General features: G+C 35.4%; 1 protein-coding gene across 1 annotated transcript in view; it reads left to right on the forward strand.

Annotated features, from left to right (window-relative positions):
- The first annotated feature begins 1,466 nt into the window (after window positions 1-1,466).
- The window catches only part of RIMS4 (regulating synaptic membrane exocytosis 4), a 763,308-nt gene continuing 746,951 nt past the window's right edge, over window positions 1,467-17,823 (forward strand). The window contains exon 1 of the mRNA XM_044090003.1: window positions 1,467-2,593. Coding sequence (XP_043945938.1) covers window positions 2,566-2,593 — 28 coding nt within the window. The 5' untranslated portion in view covers window positions 1,467-2,565. The remainder of the gene's footprint in view (window positions 2,594-17,823) is intronic.

A 17,823-nucleotide genomic window follows, 5' to 3' on the forward strand; every position in this document is an offset into this window, starting at 1 on the left:
TAGCCAGTACTTTAAATCATTTTTATAAATATCACCTTTCTAACTCTTTCCAGTGACATACAGTTTGACTTTTGCAAAAATGTCAGATGTTATAGTGGACTTTAAAGTATGCTTTCCTTAAATTCATTTCTGTTTACTTTTACTGTAAAGCTCTAGCTTGCTTTATTTAGTACCCTAGCCATTACATACTCTCATCTCTTTGTGGTCCACTTTTACACATTTTTTGTTGTTTTCACATATTTGAATTGACTGCTAGACTGGAAGCATACATCTTAACCTGCAGACATTGAAAACAGATACAAATACCCTTGAAAAGTAGGTACATCCAACCAAAAAGCTAGACATCTTGTTAGCATAAAATTTGAACACCAAATAGCACATAACGAGTCCCACTTCCAGGAATATGGGTCACTATTCAGTAGCACATTTAAAAACAGAATAATGGAAATGATGGAAAATGTAAGCCCATTATCAAAGAGAATTAAAATCTGTACACGTTAATGAACTGTACTGTAATACTCTACCATACAAGGTTATTTATTTTTGCTTCCAGAAAAGGGAGATATAAGAGCACCCTCTTTCTTAAATTATTTATACCACTAGTATGTTGGTCATGTATCGTGTTTTTCTGTGTACTAAACAGCATCAAACATCAAGTGAGATGATTGGAAAATTCAGAAATTTGTGTGAAAAGGTAAATCAATCTGAAAATATGGATATACCTCCTAAAAGAGGTACTTATTTGCAGACCTAAATCAGCCCTGAAAGTAAGAATAGGAGCAGTTGAGAGGTCTTATGGGAAACAAAGGGTTCTCCACCATTTTTTTGTCATTATTTTCTTTACATGCATCCCTTAGAAGCCTACAGCACTGTCAGGGTAAATGGATGCTTAAATAACTGTTTAGTCCACTTAGGCAATTGCAATCAAGGCACTTAACTGCATTATTCTGTTGTAAAGAAGATATGAAAACCTAGGGCTGATACTCACATTGTCTATATTTTGCACATTATGTGACAAATGCCATTTCTTGCCTTTTTAGAGTCTGCGTGTCAATATTGCTTATTGAAAGCAAGAAACTGCATACCAAAAAAATGGAACATGAGCATTAACTATAACATAGTTAATATTGTGTGTGGGTAAGTCTGTGTGTGTTTGGTGAACAAACAGGGTGCGGAGACAAAACAATTATAACTTAAAGAGAAAAATATAATAGCTCCTGATGAACATCATGAACATTTAGGTTTAAGTAAAGGATAGGAGTATACAATTCAAGAAATAAACCACCACCACTGTGAGTCTTCTACAAATTATTGTCTTAGTAGACATTAGTGCATCGTGAAGCACACATGCAAATCGCCTTGGTTAGTGTGCATTGGGGCATACTGTCACCTGTAATCTGAAGGATAATAATAACTAATAACGGACAAGAGGTTTTATTGAAATCGAATCAATAGCAGAGTGTTCTGTGTACTATTTGTCTTCCTTCTCACCTGTCATTGGTACCAGGAAGGAACGAGGAAGACTATATTCTTTATGCCTTTCGAGTCAATAGAGTATGACGGTGGGGTTGTACTCCATAAATATGCGAAGCAGGGGGCCTGCATATCCAAAGTGGGGATGGGGGTGAAGGATATTTTCCTGCCAAAAGTATATCTTCACGCCAAACGCTGGAAGCACTATCAATCCAGTATACGGGCATTAACAGCTAATGGGTGCCAGTAGCAGGTCAAAGCACCCAAGAGATTCATACTTAATTTGAGCTTTATTATCTATCGGGGGACTTTTCACCGCCTTGTCAACAACACACAGCAAAGGGCTTCTAACGGATGCAACGCGCGACTGCAGTGACTGAATACTGATGCTGCCTTCCATCCCTTGCCTGCTACTGCCCCTGACAGCTGCGCCTCCCGCCCGTCTCTCTCCGTTCATTGGCAGAGGCCCAGCTCCGTTATGACTTCATTGAAGCCCTCCTCCTCCTCCGGTGGCTCTTCTGTGAATGAACACTGGCAAGTAGATGCTGCCAAGGTAACCAGAAGAGGTAAAGTCAGCAGCCGTACGCTTTTCTGATTACTAGTGTCCTGAATAACATATGTTGTCTTAATTTTTGGTGCTCAACTACGCCTTACAAAGCAGTCTTAAACGGCAGTCCAAGTTATTGACTACATTAGGAAAAGAACAAAATCCTTCGTTTTAGAAGGCAGCAGTAAATTTGAATACAGCGCATTTTTTTTTGTCTTTGGTGGGGGTCCTACCGTGGAAGTTACGGCAGCAATTTTTTTACTGTTTTTAATAAATGATAATAAAAAAACGTTAGCATATCAGCGAATATTGGAGGAGTGGGTTCGGTCGAAGGGATTCTTTTTCTTCTTGCTCTGGGGCTGTAAAAATCTGCCAAGACGCCGCGTGCAGTGCTTCGAGTGAAAAATGCGGCGGCAAAGTTGCCGAAGCCGTCGCCTGTGGTGGCCGAACCTGGTTCTACAACTCCAGGGTTGTATATCGAGAGGTCCCAGAGCCGGATTAGTCTGTCTGCATCATTTGAAGCCCTAGCCATCTATTTCCCATGTATGAATTCATTTGATGAAGATGATGGAGGTAAGGTTTTGTTTTCATTTAGAATATGTATGAGCTATAAGTGTGCTGAGTGCTAGTGTGTGTGTGATCTGTTGGAAATGTATTATTAAATTAACAATTATTTTCACGAATATTTTTTTTTTCTAAATCTGTCGTGTATGACCGCATTGTAAAATATACTAGGTTAAATGTTAACATATAAAAATGACTTTTTGTTATATCCTTCTGGCATTAATTAGAACCTCACTCCACGTCTGGACACGAAAATTAAAGAACTAGTCTGATTACTACCCCCTCCCCTTTTTAATGCAAGTGTGTGAATCCTGGTGGTTGTGCCATAACAGGAAATCCTTTCCTTTCTTTTTCCCTGTGTGTGTGTTTCCTTTTTTGGGGACTGGGGAGGTAGCAACACATAACCTGTTACTGTAGAAAATGAAGATTTTCACTTCTTGATAAGTAAATTGTTTAAAATTCATTTCTAAAACACTATAGCAAAATACATAATACATGTTCTTCATACTGTACATGTAATTATGGGTTTAGTACAAAATAGATAACTGACATTTGTATTCTAGATGTAATGAAAGTCAGACGTGCCTCTTGTATCAGGTATATCTTAACAGGCATGTTGCTGATCATACATGTTTCAGTGTAGCAGCACTGGAACAATTCAGGTATATTATTGATCAATTTAAGATGCCAGGCTACCAGTAGATGGGGGGGGGGGGGTCTATTAAGAAAGATGTCAAAGAGAATTAAAATGTGTGGTATTGATATATCAACTTTGATGCTGAAGAACAGAAGGAACCTAGACAAGCTGAGAAAGTGAGCTACTGAAGTCATCAGATGGTCATCAGTAATATTATGTTTTGTTTGTCTTACTAGCATGAGCTGCACGTATTAAGACTGTGTATTATGAGTTTGAGATAGAAAAGTCAACTAAAACAACCTTAGAGTGTCCATCTAATTGAACTGCACAGGTCTGCGAGTTTGTTTCAACCCCCAACAGAAATGCCTTAACAAATGTGTACCAGATATAAGATAATAAATACAGTTTAAATTGTATGGTGTCTTAAATACTATGTTAGAGAAAAGTATTAAATATACTTACTGAATAATTTACAGAAAATGCCACATGTTTTGGGGAAAAAAGGGGATACAGTGAAGCTAACCATTTCTATGCCACTTTTGAGTTGAAGGATTATTTCTACATCCTCAGTAGAATGGACATCATTTTAAAATATAAGCAGAGTGGAACCACACCTTAAAATCTCAAGGAAAAGAAGTAGATTGAGGTTATAAAAACAGTGCTAATTCATAGTGCAGCTTAACTGTTTCCCTTGCTTAAGCAGACAGTAAGAGGAAGGTTCAATACAATAATGTTACATGTATTATATCTGAAATTGTCCATTATATTTTTTCTCTCTTTCCAAATCCTACATTATATTTAGTCACAAAGAGACACGTTTTAAAATGATGAAGTTATAAAATACAAGGCGGTATGGTTGGATTTTATGATTTGATAGTCAGCAAGTATTGATTTAGCAAGAATAAGCCTCACAAATGGAATAATATTAATAGTGAAATGCTGCTTATTTGAAGGAAATAATTTAATGAATAATTAGTGAAATTATTGCAAGATGCTCTGTTAGAATCATGAACTGAAACCATTCTAAATACTTCCTGTATCCAAGTAATATGGCTGTTGTAGTACAAAAAATAATATTTTAAATTAACCTTCTGGTACATCACTTTGAAATATAGTTTGCAAGGAGAAGCATATAAGGAATTAAATTATCTGGCAGATCTGCAAACAAAGCAATAAGACAGATCTGGGCTTAATTTGAGCCACATCAGCAAATACTGTGAAGTAAATGCATTGTAAGCAATATGGGAGAATAATGCAACAAATAAAATGTATCTACATAATACTGGGGTATGTTGTAGATCGTTAATAGCCAAGCATATGTGCTTTTGATTTCTGACCATACCTGCTTACTCATTTAGTCATGTGACAATTGCAGTCAACCCTCTGTAGTTTTTATTTTTTTATAATGCATCTCATCAATGTATCTGTTTTGAACTCCCATTATAGTATTGTATTTAGGATAGCTTGTGGCTGCTATATTTATGTTACATTTATGGTAAAGTCCAATTGGAGACTGGTGAATTGGTAATCTGATTTAGCATTGTTATGCTATGGTAATACAAACCTGTGTAATATTTCTATTTTAGTCTTTTTATCATAACTGTTTTGCAGTGCAACACATTCTAGAGATAAATCATATCATATGTGGTATAAGAAATGTACCAAAGTTCAAAAAGTGGCCCAAATTATAAATGTTGCTTCATTTCAAAACAGGAACTTATATCAGTGAGATGATAATCAAAATTAAACAATAACATAATTTGGCAAAAAAGTTAAAAGAATATTACCAGTACAGAACTGGCCACTGGGTAGTGCAATATTTACATATGTGCTTCTAAAAATCATTTTGCCCCAGGACAGTTTGTAGAACACCTCAGAAAATTATACATGACCTATATCCATTCTCTGTATGAGGCACAGATGTTATTTAATCATTTCATATTATACACATTTTTCTAAACTCCATGGCAAAACATAAAACTGTAGCTATAGAGATAAATAACAAATCTTTCAGATGTGATTGAGATGGAAATAATAATTGTTTACACTTAATCCTGTTTGTAGTAGAATGTGTATGTGTGTGTGTGTACATACATATATGCGTATGTATGTGTGTGTGCATATATATATATATATATATATATATATATATATATATATATATATATATATATATGTGTGTGTGTATGTATGTGTATATATATATATATATGTGTGTGTGTATGTATGTGTATATATATATATATATATATATATATATATATATATATATATATATGTATATATATATATATATATATATATATATATATATATATATATATATAGATGTGTGTGTGTGTGTAGTGAACCATTGGGCAAAGACACAAGACTACGTTTAAAGTTAGGCGAGCATCAATCGACCCCCACTATACACACACACATACACAAATAAGAAAAACATATTTTATTTTATTAGATATTTTGTTACATTTACAAATTTGTAAGATCTTAGTTGCTCAGATTACAGAAATGTCTCTTTAATCTTGCAAATTATGCTATTCCCATTCATTCTTCAGGCTTAAACTGGAAAATGTGGTATTCATTATATAATGAAAATGGGACATTATTTTGCTACAGCTTACAGACTGAATTCAAACACAATAAACATTTAGGGAAATACAATGTCACATTACTAAGGTAGGAGTTTAACAAGTGTAACATTAAATATATTTTTGGAGGGTGGATACCTTACATAAATTCAGTTAGTATTCTGTATTATTTATTTTGTATATTCTAGAGTTTTGCATAATAGTCTGTTTCCTCTCTTGCTTATACAGCTACATAGTTTTCTGAACATAGTTTGCTTTACTGTATTTTTGCAGTACAAATAATGAAGTGAGTTGTTTACTAGACCTTAGAATTATGATAGTTGTTATAGCTTAGAATTATGATAGTTGTTATAGCGGCATTTTTATTCCTGTTACTTTATGATCATAATGAATTTGTGAGGAAAAGCTTGCTGCTTGGACAACAAGGCAAATAAGCCTCTCACTGAAACAACAGAAACTAGTAAAGTTAATAATGAAAAGACAAGAATGGTTCAATTCAGAACCAAATATTGCCACTTGTTGGAGTGGGGGTGAAATGCAGTGAACGATGGTTTGGAACTAAGAGGAGCATCCAAGTCCAATCCAGTGCAGATGATTTACAGAAGGGACGTACAGTTGTGTAAGTAAAGTTACCATAACCGTAGATGTTTGAATGGTCACTGCTGCGGTATCCTCTGGAGAATTGTCTTAGCAAAGCCTGATCTGGACCTAGAGAAGGATTCAAGCTTATAGTGCTTTTTAAAAGTATGTATAGAGGACCAATTAGCACCTTGAATACTTCTAAAATCCAATCTTTTCTAAAAATCTGTAGATGAAGCCAAGTCCGTAATAAAGTGGGCCTTGACCTCACCTGGAATAGTTTTGTTATGGCAGTTGTAACAAATGGTAATAGTCTTAGAAGCCATTTGGAAATAGTTTGTTTTGACACAGATTGTCCCTTCTTAGTTTTGCAAGACATGAACTATTGATCTGAAGGTCTGAAAGATTTAGTTCTGTCAGGATAGTACTAGAGTTGTCTGTGGACATCCAATGTATGGGATATCCTTTCTCCCTTGTTTTTAGGTTCAGGAAAGAAAATGGGATTGATAGTTTGGGTTAAAGTAAACTCGGATATCACTTTATTCATAAAAGAAGGATAGTTCTCAAAGAAACCCTGTCCCTGTGGAAAATAAGATAGGGTTGACTCACCAAAAGAGCTTCTAACTCAGATAATGGGTAAAACTGTTTTCCATGTTAAGAACTTCAAATTAGCCATGTTAGCTGTTTCAATGGAGCAAATGTTAGCTTCTCTAACACAAAATTAAGATCCCAAGGGGGGGGGGGGGGCACCAGTTTAATTGAAGGCATCTTGTACAAAATCCCTTTCAAAAACATTTTGACATGAGATTGCATAGAAGGAGGAAGCTACATGAGCAGACATGCTGAAATGGCAGATAAATGAACCTTTATAGAGTAATAAGAAAGATCATAGGATACTAGTTCACACAAATAATACTAGTTCACACAAATATTGTAAAACTAGAGAATAACTAGCCCTGAATCGACACTGGTTATGCTGTTGACATCAACTAGAAGACCTTTTCCTTTAAGTGATATATGATGTTCTAGTAGCAGGCATTCTTGCCTCCAGTAGTACCTGTTGCACATGCTCAGTAAGCAGGTACCTTAAAGGAGTTAAGACCCTATTATTCTTGTTCAAGGAAAAAGAAGACTTCTATCTTCCATGCATTGTTGCATGGAAGCCTTCAACAGAATATTGCCGGTTGGTTGTTTAGCAGGGAAGCACAGAGGTCTACTTGAGGAAATTCCCACAGATGGATCAAATCTTGGAAGATCCCTTGATCTAGTTTCCATTCATAAGGGTCTGTACCGGTTCTGCTCAGCTTGTCTGCCACACTGTTTTGCTCTGACAGAATATATGATGCCTGCAGAGTAAGATTGTGTTGTGAAGCTATATCCCAAACTAACATGGCTAGTCTGCAAATGGGGTATGGCATTGTTCCCCCTTGTACTGTTGATGTACTACATTGCAGTGGTATTGTCATTAACAACTTGAAGAGGTCCTGGAAACCAAAAATGATTCAGAGAGTTGAGTGCCTTGACCAAGGTAGGCATCTCTTTGATATTTATGTAAAATATTTAAGTGGTTGCAGGGCTTTTCTCCCCTTGTGTATATCTACTCATCAAGTACTGTTTAAATGTTTTAGAATCTGTAGTGGAAAATTTCTCCCTGGGCTACTGCTGAAAATGGGCCATTGGCACAGATGGACTTTCTTGCTTATCAAAGGACAAATACATAAAAAATTAAATTAAAAAAAATGTGCTTACTCTGTCCCTGTTGTCCCCAAAACTCTACACTTTTATCCCTACTGAGACTGTTTCCCAAGCAAAATTGAAGGCATCTGTCGTGACTGACTGCTTTAACAGGGAAGGAGAAAGGTAGACCTGGGTTTAACAATATCTGTTGTCTCCACTACATGATTTCTTTTCTGAAAAACCCTGCACTGGGATGTGAAAAGACAGAGTGTGTTGGTGCTAGGACCAACAGACTTCAGATACTGCTTTCTCATGTGGTGTCTTGCCAACACTATCATGAGAATCATAGAAGCTATGAGACATGTAATCCTAAGGTATTCCCTCACAGTGAATGACGTTTCAGTAGAAAACCTTAGAAATGAATATAGATATAAATCTGTTTTTCCTTGTGGGGAAAAAAATCTCTTTGAACTGAGGCATCTAATTGACATTACAGGAACACAATCCTATTTGAAGGAGTCAAGAAAGACTCTTGAATGCTCTTTTGGTATCCTAGCTTGTGTAGCAGATTTCTCACCCAAGAAAGATTTATTGACACTTTGAAAAAGATTCTGCAATGATAAGCAAGGCACCTAAATATGGAAAAATGCAGATACCCTGTAGCTTGCAATGAGCTACAACTGGAGCTTGACAGTTTGAGAACACTCCGGTGCAATGGGTAGTCCATAGATAAGGCAGAGAACTGATAATGTGATCCAGACACACAAAACCTTAAGAAATGTCTGAAGTCTAGATGAACAGGAATGTGATGATAAGCATATTTTAAGTCTAGTGGTACCAGGAAAATTGAAAGAGGAAGAAGAGGTAATAGGTTGTGATGTGACATCATTTTGAATTTGGACACAAACAGGTTTAGGAAGCAAAGATTCAGAAGTGGTCTCCAAGCATTTTCCTTCTTTCGCACTAAATACATCCTTGAATAAATCCCTTTTTTACCTGGGAAAGAGGAAATGGTTCTATGACTCCTTGTTACAGCATGTAATGAAGGACTAGAGGAAATCAAAAAGTCTGATCTGGAGGATGAGGAATTACTCTCTGGAAAGGAGGAATTTCCTCCCACTGCCCTCTTTAACATTGATGAATGATCTTCAGAATCCATTTGTTTGAAACTATCTGTTGCCAAAGAGAAAAATGGCGATTCAGATTTTCTGGAAGAAAAAAGGCACCTGGGTGGGAGGGGGTCACAAAGTCTCTAAAATAATCATTCAGACTTTTTGGACTGTCCTTGGTTTTGGGGAGGTTCAAGGTTTCTTTTTGGAACCCTCTTTCCATTTCTTCTAAAGTCTGTTTACCTGTATTTTGTTCCAGAATTGGATGAGGAGTTAGAGGATACCTTAGAAAATTTGGAAAAGGAGGGCTGAAAACTCTTAACGATTCCCTGGATCAGCTTCCATATTTCATCACACTTTTTGATTACCTCTGCAGCAAAGTGGCCATAAACTAAATCTCTATCTGAAGGAGATTTAAAATCTCATTTTTAAATTAATCTGGGAGGTTATAAGAATGCAGTCATGCAAACTTCCTCAAAACAGTACCAGTGGCCATTGCCCTGAAAGAAGTATTAACAGAGTCTTACACAAACTATTAACAATGAGTAGTGATCTGTGCAAAGGCTGCTTGATAAACATTTTCTTTTTGTGGCTGGAAGAAGGATCAACTGTGGGACTGGTAGTTTGTTCCATGATCAAGTCACAAATGGTGCCTCTTTCCCAGGGAAGACAAACAGTAAATGTCGGTAAGAACTAGTTTTTTTAAAAGTAAAATTTTGATCAGAAAAACGCAATTTAAAACACAATGCCAGCCCCCAAAAGTAAAGCAAACACAGTCTCTCATAGAAGAAATGGTTTCTGGTTACTTTACATAACTTTTAAACTGACAGGGAAAACATAAAAGTACTATACCGTTCTTGTGACAGTTCATTAAAACACAAAACTCCTAGCTTTAAAATATCTTTTCTGAAGAAGAAAGTGCTAAAACATAAACAATATTTAGAAAATGGAAGGTTTTTCTCCATAGGGAACTTACTGCCCATTAGACAAATGGCATCAAGCCAGCTTTAAATCATTGAAAGCCTTAGAGCCTTTGAGCAGCAGTAAAGCTCTGGAGAGCTTGGTGCCAAAGCTTGTCTTTTTGTTAACTCAGCTCGAGCTGCCTGCCAATTTGTGTGAGTGAAAAGTGCCATGAATCTTTGGAAGCTGGCTGGCTGTTATATCCTTGGTGGAATATAACAAATATAGCTAATGCGACAGCAGCAGTGATCAATATGATTTGCATCTTTTCTGTGATGTCACTGGATCCTTTTCTCCAACATGCACAAACCTCAAATATGATTGTAAATAAAAGAATGCAGGTGAGTGCCTCTTGCACTGGAGTCAGAAATATCTATCTATCTGAAGTTCATGAAATTGCCCATAAGATATTTTTGACTCATTGAAAAATTCTTCTGTGTGATAATCTTTGACAGAGCAACTGCTCTGTGCATTTATTTAATGGCTCAAGAAAATATAGTTATTGAAGAAAAGTCTATGTAACACAATATCACTCTAATGAAGTAGAATATCTGAAACGTATACTTCTCAACCTCTTAGCACAAGAATTTTGAATAAAGCCAAAAATAATGGGGGAGTAAGGGACTAAAAATAGGGGCATTTTTAAAATATTGTTCTAATAAATTTAGAAAGTTGATAGAATAGCTGGTTTTGTGTTAGCGTGTATTTTCTGAATGATCTGTAATCTGAAACTAAACTGTTTCTCATTATTTAGTGACTTCAATTATTAACGATTTGCAAGAAAACCATATATTTTATGAGGAGCAGACTAAAATTACATAGCAAAAATCTGGACATTCTGCAAAAATCTGCATAATTCAGAGGTGTGGTGAAAAGTCACTGGTGTGAATTTTTATTAGGAATATATTTTCCTCCAGAGGAGGAAAGCCTTCCACAGTCTCTGTACAGGATAAGATCCCCACCATTCCCCTCATTTGTTCTCAACTCCATTGTCAATAGATCTTATAGAAAATAATGAATTATCTTCAGATAATTGTTATTTAACCATTCAGCCATGCTTAATAATACTTAATGGGTAGATTTTTAACCACTTGTGCAATGCCTGTGGGATAGGAGCTCTTTTAATATCTAGAACACTAACCAATTTGTGTTGTAGTAAGAAAGGCAGTTGGAGAAAGTTTCACTTCTTTTATCTGAAAAGGATTTTATAGTTCATAATAAAGAACTAAACTAGTGGTATTAGATCAAAGACATTAAAATGGTATTCATGCTATTAATGTTCAGTCTGAGTAAAACACTGGTACCATTGGTCTAACAAAACTGCATCACTGACATTGTTATGGGTATCTGAAATGCCAAGACTAGAAAAGTCACATGTAATGTGTATGAGTGACAGCTTGATTCCTGATAGTGAGCATTTCTCACTGACGTTCAGTATGTTTTTGACTAGTACACAAGAGTGAAGTCACATTCCAAAGCCAGGGGCAATAGATTTATCCTTAAAACTTTGACATCCTTCCATATAAATGGTACAGCTAAAAAAATGGAAAGAAATCAGATTGAAATTCTTTGTACATGATTAAGGAATGTAATTTTTCTTTCTGTTTCACACATTAATGTAACATACTGTGGTCCAATTTGATAGACCTGTGCATAAACATACATACACACACATACATATGTATATATATATATATATATATATATATATATATATATATATAAAACATGTATATATATCTACTGAGAGACCCCATTTTACTTTTTATGTATGACCACATGATATTTCACTGTGTTGTCATGAAAATCATAATTACATAATAAGTAAATAATTCATTAGTACAGGAAAGGTAGCAGAAATTTATTTGAAAGCAGATAAGTGCTGCAAAATTAATGTTTTGGTAAGGACTATAGGTGCACAGCCTTGCTGGCATTAAACTGTAAACATACTAGAGGGGAGTAAAATAATTGTAATACTGTTGAGAGGCAAACCAGTTATCATATGTAGTTAATCTAATGTTGTTAAGCAGATAGCTTTCATTAGACATATGCTTATTTTTCAAAGGAGAGCCATGCTGGGTTTTTTTTTATTCTTAAGGGGGAAATTTTACTGAAGAACTGCAAACACTTGTATGGTCTTCTTTGACAAATGATATGGGATATTTATAATTTACATTAATGAAAGAGTTCTATTGACAGCAGTATTTTCCTCAGCTATTTCCAGCTCCTGGAAATGTTGTTATGGAAGACATTTAGAGTTACACACACACACACTTATCTCTCTCTCTCTCCCTACACATATATATATATATATATATATATATATATATATACATATGTGTGTGTATGTGTGTAAATATATATATATATAGGACTAGAGAAATCGTGTAAGCCAGGTGGACATGCTGTCCCTTGTTACTTCACTGCACTTTTCAGGAGAAATAGATGGTTAAGTGACTTGCTTAGAGTCATACATTAGGCAAGTGGAGGCTCTGGGAATCAAACACACGACTGCTACAGGATCTAGGCCTAGCAGCACATAGTGTTTATTAGTTTCATAGATTATTTGGACAAGACTGTTGTAATCTAAGTTACTTTATGCAAAGAGTTATATTTCCTTATACCATGAACTTGTTGCAAGTACCTTGGGTGTAATATTGGTGATGTAGTATGAATGAAGCACACAAAGAGTAGCAGTTAAGATAGCTAGTCTGTATGCATTGATTTAGGCCTTTAGATCACAAAAGTCACAGTCTAGCATGCAGTTGACCTGGTAGTGTGTGTATGACTTCTGTAGGAAACACAGGCAATTCTCTTATACATCTTTTTGGCTGCAAAAAAAAATCACCATTCCAGTTAACTTTCAAACATAAGTTATAAAATTAGCACCCTGTGAAACACTCTGATAAAAATCCTGGCAAAGCTGTTAGACTGTTAAACTGAACTTAACCAGAAAGTAATTAAATTATTTCATTGTTTTGGTCTGAAAGTACATTTCTGGGAAGTACAACTGAGAACATTGATTGGCTGATGTGTTAATGAATATACTTCATGGTACAGCACCACAAATGATAGAACACTAGCTTCATGATATCATTTGGATCAGATTATCAGCTAGGGATGATAGAACCAATACTTTTTTATGCCTGTTTTTTTCTCTTCATTTGTGATTGAATGAACCAGCTGTACCAGATGCAGGGCAGTAGGGCCAATGATGAAGGGGATAGTTGTTTGAAAACAGATCTGGCATGTGCATGATGCTCCCCAAGTGTGCATATGTACACACACACACTGATGGGCATCCATAGAAACACATAGGTGCATTCTCATGCTGAGACAAAACATGAATGGCAGATTACTGTAGGCTGATCTTTACATCAAAACAGTCTTACTCATTCAACTCTCTGATGCTTAGACATTAAGTTACACCCTATTTCATACCAACCTAATGCTCATCTTACTGTCCTTTCTGTAGTGCTCATCCTAGCAGCTGTGTCTATCTGTTCCCATACAGCTTGATAAACTACCTACATATACTCTTTCCTTATCACAGATTTGCTTGTAACATTGCATCTGATTACCCATTACCAGCTTTCCATATACTGCTCTTCTCTGACTTTTCTCTGTTTATCTTTCACAGCTTGGTGGATTCAAGTTCCTCTATATGTGGGTAAAGATGCTAGTGTACATCATAATGGTATTACAGTCCATATAATACATCTCTTATAGTATAACACTTTTGTTGTTGTTGTGTCTTTCGGCTTTTCCCGGTTAGGGGACGCCACTGCGGAACTCCGGTCCGCTAATGATTGGCAGTTGATTTTTACATGCTGAGTTGCCAGCCCTGATGAACAACCTTTAACGAAGGTACGCCCATTCACGCATGTCACGCAGAAGACGCTCTAGCTGAGAGTCAAACCGGTCAGCGTATAACACTGCATTACTTTACCTGCTTCTACTGAACTGAATGAGTTTTCCTATTACTGTATGTGTAATACAGTTTATATATATTGTGAGGTTTACAACCTGTAAACTCTATATACAGCATAGTACAATATTGATTTGTAACTCACGCTGAGAATGAAAGTGACTGTATTTGATTTTTCTGACTCTGTACATCAGATTTGTATTGCTTTACTATAGAGAAAGCTTTTGCTGGTTGCCTTCACAAACAGGCCTTTTGGGCGAGCAGAATTTGTGCATTCAACAAAGTACAGCTTATAAACAAGTGTCTTAATTAGCCATAAATAACTGCCCCAGTCTCAAGGTGAATTTCTTTGCATCCATGTCTCAAACACATAATAAGCTGATTTTGATTGGGGACCCTCTCATAATCTTCTACACTGTAATTGGTTGTGCTTGAAATCCTTAAGGGCTGAAGAACTGTAGTTCTTTAAAAATCATTTTTAGGTCTAATAACTTTTGTATTTAGAAATCAGTTAAAGCTATCAAAGAAGTGTAGTAAAAATTAAGAATGTGTTTTTTATCGTTTACTTATTTGTCTTGCAATATAACTATACATTCATTATAAAGTCTACCTAACGTTTATAGTCATACTTTTCTTATAACATACCAGAGCTGCCCATATTTTCCTGAGATAGGAACCTCATTTCTGGAGCAGTAATCTAGTAAGCACCACATCATATTGGCTGTATAGTGTAAGGTTTATTGCTGTTGGAGCAAACTGCCATTTCCCTCATTCAGATTGCTTTCTATTTGTTTTTCTTTAAGGATGCCTGATACTAAAACATCCATGTCTACATTATAGCAAGTGAACAATGACGTGCACACCTTGGTCTCATTTATTTGCCATTATATTACTCTCTCTCCACTTGATTCCACAACAGGTCATATGGTGCTTAGAATGAGGGGTCATGGTTTGGAGGAAATGTATTTTTGCTTTGTTATGCAGCTTTCATCCTAATTGCTGCCCCCTTGTGGTCCAGTTTCATTCAGGAACATAACGCACAGGTGTACTAAACAATAGCTTTATCCTGCTTGACCATAATATCAAGCCTATGGCAACTTCATAATCTGTAGCATTGAAAAGATAAACAACCTGCTGACTTGTAGTTACTTACGACTTAATCACCCTTACCAGTACGATCCAGTGATGGCAGTCTGACCAATTCATTACAACAGGATTAAGTACTGAGTTTGATAAAAGGTAAGATCTTACCTGGTCTCACCTTTCGTAGGACTGGAATCTTTTTATTACAGGACCATCTCAGAAGAAACACACACAGTGTTACTTGAGCCACCTTTTTAATAATCATTTTAAATAATTCTGGGCAAACTAACCTCAATTTTTGGGTTAGAGTTACCATTACTCTGTATGTAGGCTTGGGTCCTGGTTCCTTTAGTCTTATTATTTGCACCTTCCTTCCTTGGTAGTGCTATATATATATTGTGAGGTTAGAACCTGTAAGTGCTATATGCAGCACAGGACATTACTGATTTGTAACTGTCACTGCAGTACTCGAATATGTGAGCTATAAGATACATTGTTAAAAATACTCAACATTTTCTGTTGACTGAATTCTAGCCAGGAACATTAAGCTGACAGACGTTTGAGGGAACAGCTTTTATAATTTCATGCTACAGATATCTTTCCATGATTTCCCCTCTTTCTATAGTGCATGCCATTTATATTTTATTTTATATAGTGTAGTGGACATATGCCTTTTCACTGCAGTATTTTCGTGTTTCTCTGACGTTAACCCTAATTTATATTTTACAGATTTGCTGTTTTTGTTTGTCAACTCATATTATTCAGTCATTTCAAGAGAGGCTCTTGAATAATGTACACTGTACAGAGGTTTGCTGCTTTCATTCCATCAGTCTGATTAGTAGCAGATCATTGTACAAAGCTTATTTCATGACAGTACTGCTGGAACATTCACTCATCTCTCTAAACTCAGTGTATACAGTCTGCCCCAAATTATTTGATTAACCCTGAGAATGGATGGAATATGTCTGGAATGTGACATACAACTGAAACAAATTACCATGCAAGATTTTCTGAGAATAATTTACTAGATTTTGTTATTTTCATTAACTGAATTGTTCGTCCAATATGGGTGTGTGTGTGTGTGTGTGTGTGTGTATATATATATATATATATATATATATATATATATATATATATATATATATATGTGTAGTTGTGTATATGTATTCATGTATATGTATACTTGATTAGGTAAGAATTTCACCAGAGTACACATTATTTCTTAAAATGTCATATTTAAAATACTTGTAAAAAATTTGCCATATATTATAGGTATCTTTAAATCCCTGTATTACTGCAATCTTACATTGTAATCTAGCATGTAAAGTTTTTCTTTATTACCTTTCCTACAATGGGATTGTAAAACTATGTAAATGCATATGTAGTGCATAAAATGCTTACTACATTGAAAATTACTAACTAAATTAACAAGTGTAAAGTACAACAGTTTATATTTGTTTTATTTTGCATTTTAATAGAACATAACTTTGACTCTGTGGCGAGTAAAGTTAGGCATTTAAAGTTTTGAGCCATGACTGACTGAATGATCAGAATTATTTACTAACAAATATTGAACTAGAGGTACATACTTTCTAAGCAAAATTGATAATATGTGGACATGGCTTTAAGTTTGTAATTAAATCATTGACAGCTTCTTGGTAAGTTATATGTATCATGTGCAATGAAGTTTCAAATCACTACTAAAGCAAATGCAGACCTATTTCATATTTCATGAAAATGTTGCATTCCATCAAGGCATGTTATCCTTTTGTCCCCATGCTTTTTTGGTGGGGAATTCAGTTTTATATCACAGTGAAGGACTTGCCAGTAGGAGCACTAAGTGCCTGTAGATGTGATGTGCGGTTTTACTACTGAACCTCAACACGTATCATCCAGGGTGAATTTGGCTGTATATGTGCTTCTTATGATGGAATGACATGATCTGCAGGATAGCTTTTCTGCATTATGCATGATGCTTGCTGATGTAGGCCCCAGCTTCTCCTCAAATTTGAATAGAAAAAAAAAGCTGTATCAGAAAATGAGTGAGTGAATAAAATGGATGAATGCTGGATAAAATGGTCCTGTATCTTTTTTTTTTTTTTTTAAATCCACTCATTGCATTCACCATCTTTATGTGAGAAGAAAGCTACATGTTGTACATTTTAGTTCTTATATCTTTACACTTAATGCTCATATTTAAAAGGTGACAAATGGTTTTCACTACAAGAAAAAAGAAGGAAAAACAAATAATGTGCCAATATTTATTTACTTATTTAAATTTTATTTTCTGGGGTAGAACACTGATCTTCATGGACCTTTTTCAGACTCAATCCGGGAATGCTGTCCAGTTAAGTGACTTGCTCAGCCTCACACAGTTGGGCAATGGAGGCTTGCCAGTGAATACTTGCAACATCTAACCTTAAAACTCAGAACCATGAAACGTAAAAAAGACATTTTAAGATTAAAATTTAATGACATTTAGGAATTCAAGGTTTAAATCAGATAATGTAGAACTGCATTCCTTTCCAAAGACATTCAGGTATAGAATTTAATGAATACCTGTTACTTTTTTAGTAACGCTATGTTTCTAGCACATTCTTAATAATTGCAGATGGATGTCTGAATGTGGAAGTTACGTCAGCATTTTTGGACTTATCCTTTTTTAACTGTTTCTC

This window comes from Protopterus annectens, chromosome 12.part0 (assembly GCF_019279795.1).
Source record: "Protopterus annectens isolate FY-2018-M chromosome 12.part0, PAN1.0, whole genome shotgun sequence".
Classification (NCBI taxonomy): domain Eukaryota; kingdom Metazoa; phylum Chordata; order Ceratodontiformes; family Protopteridae; genus Protopterus; species Protopterus annectens.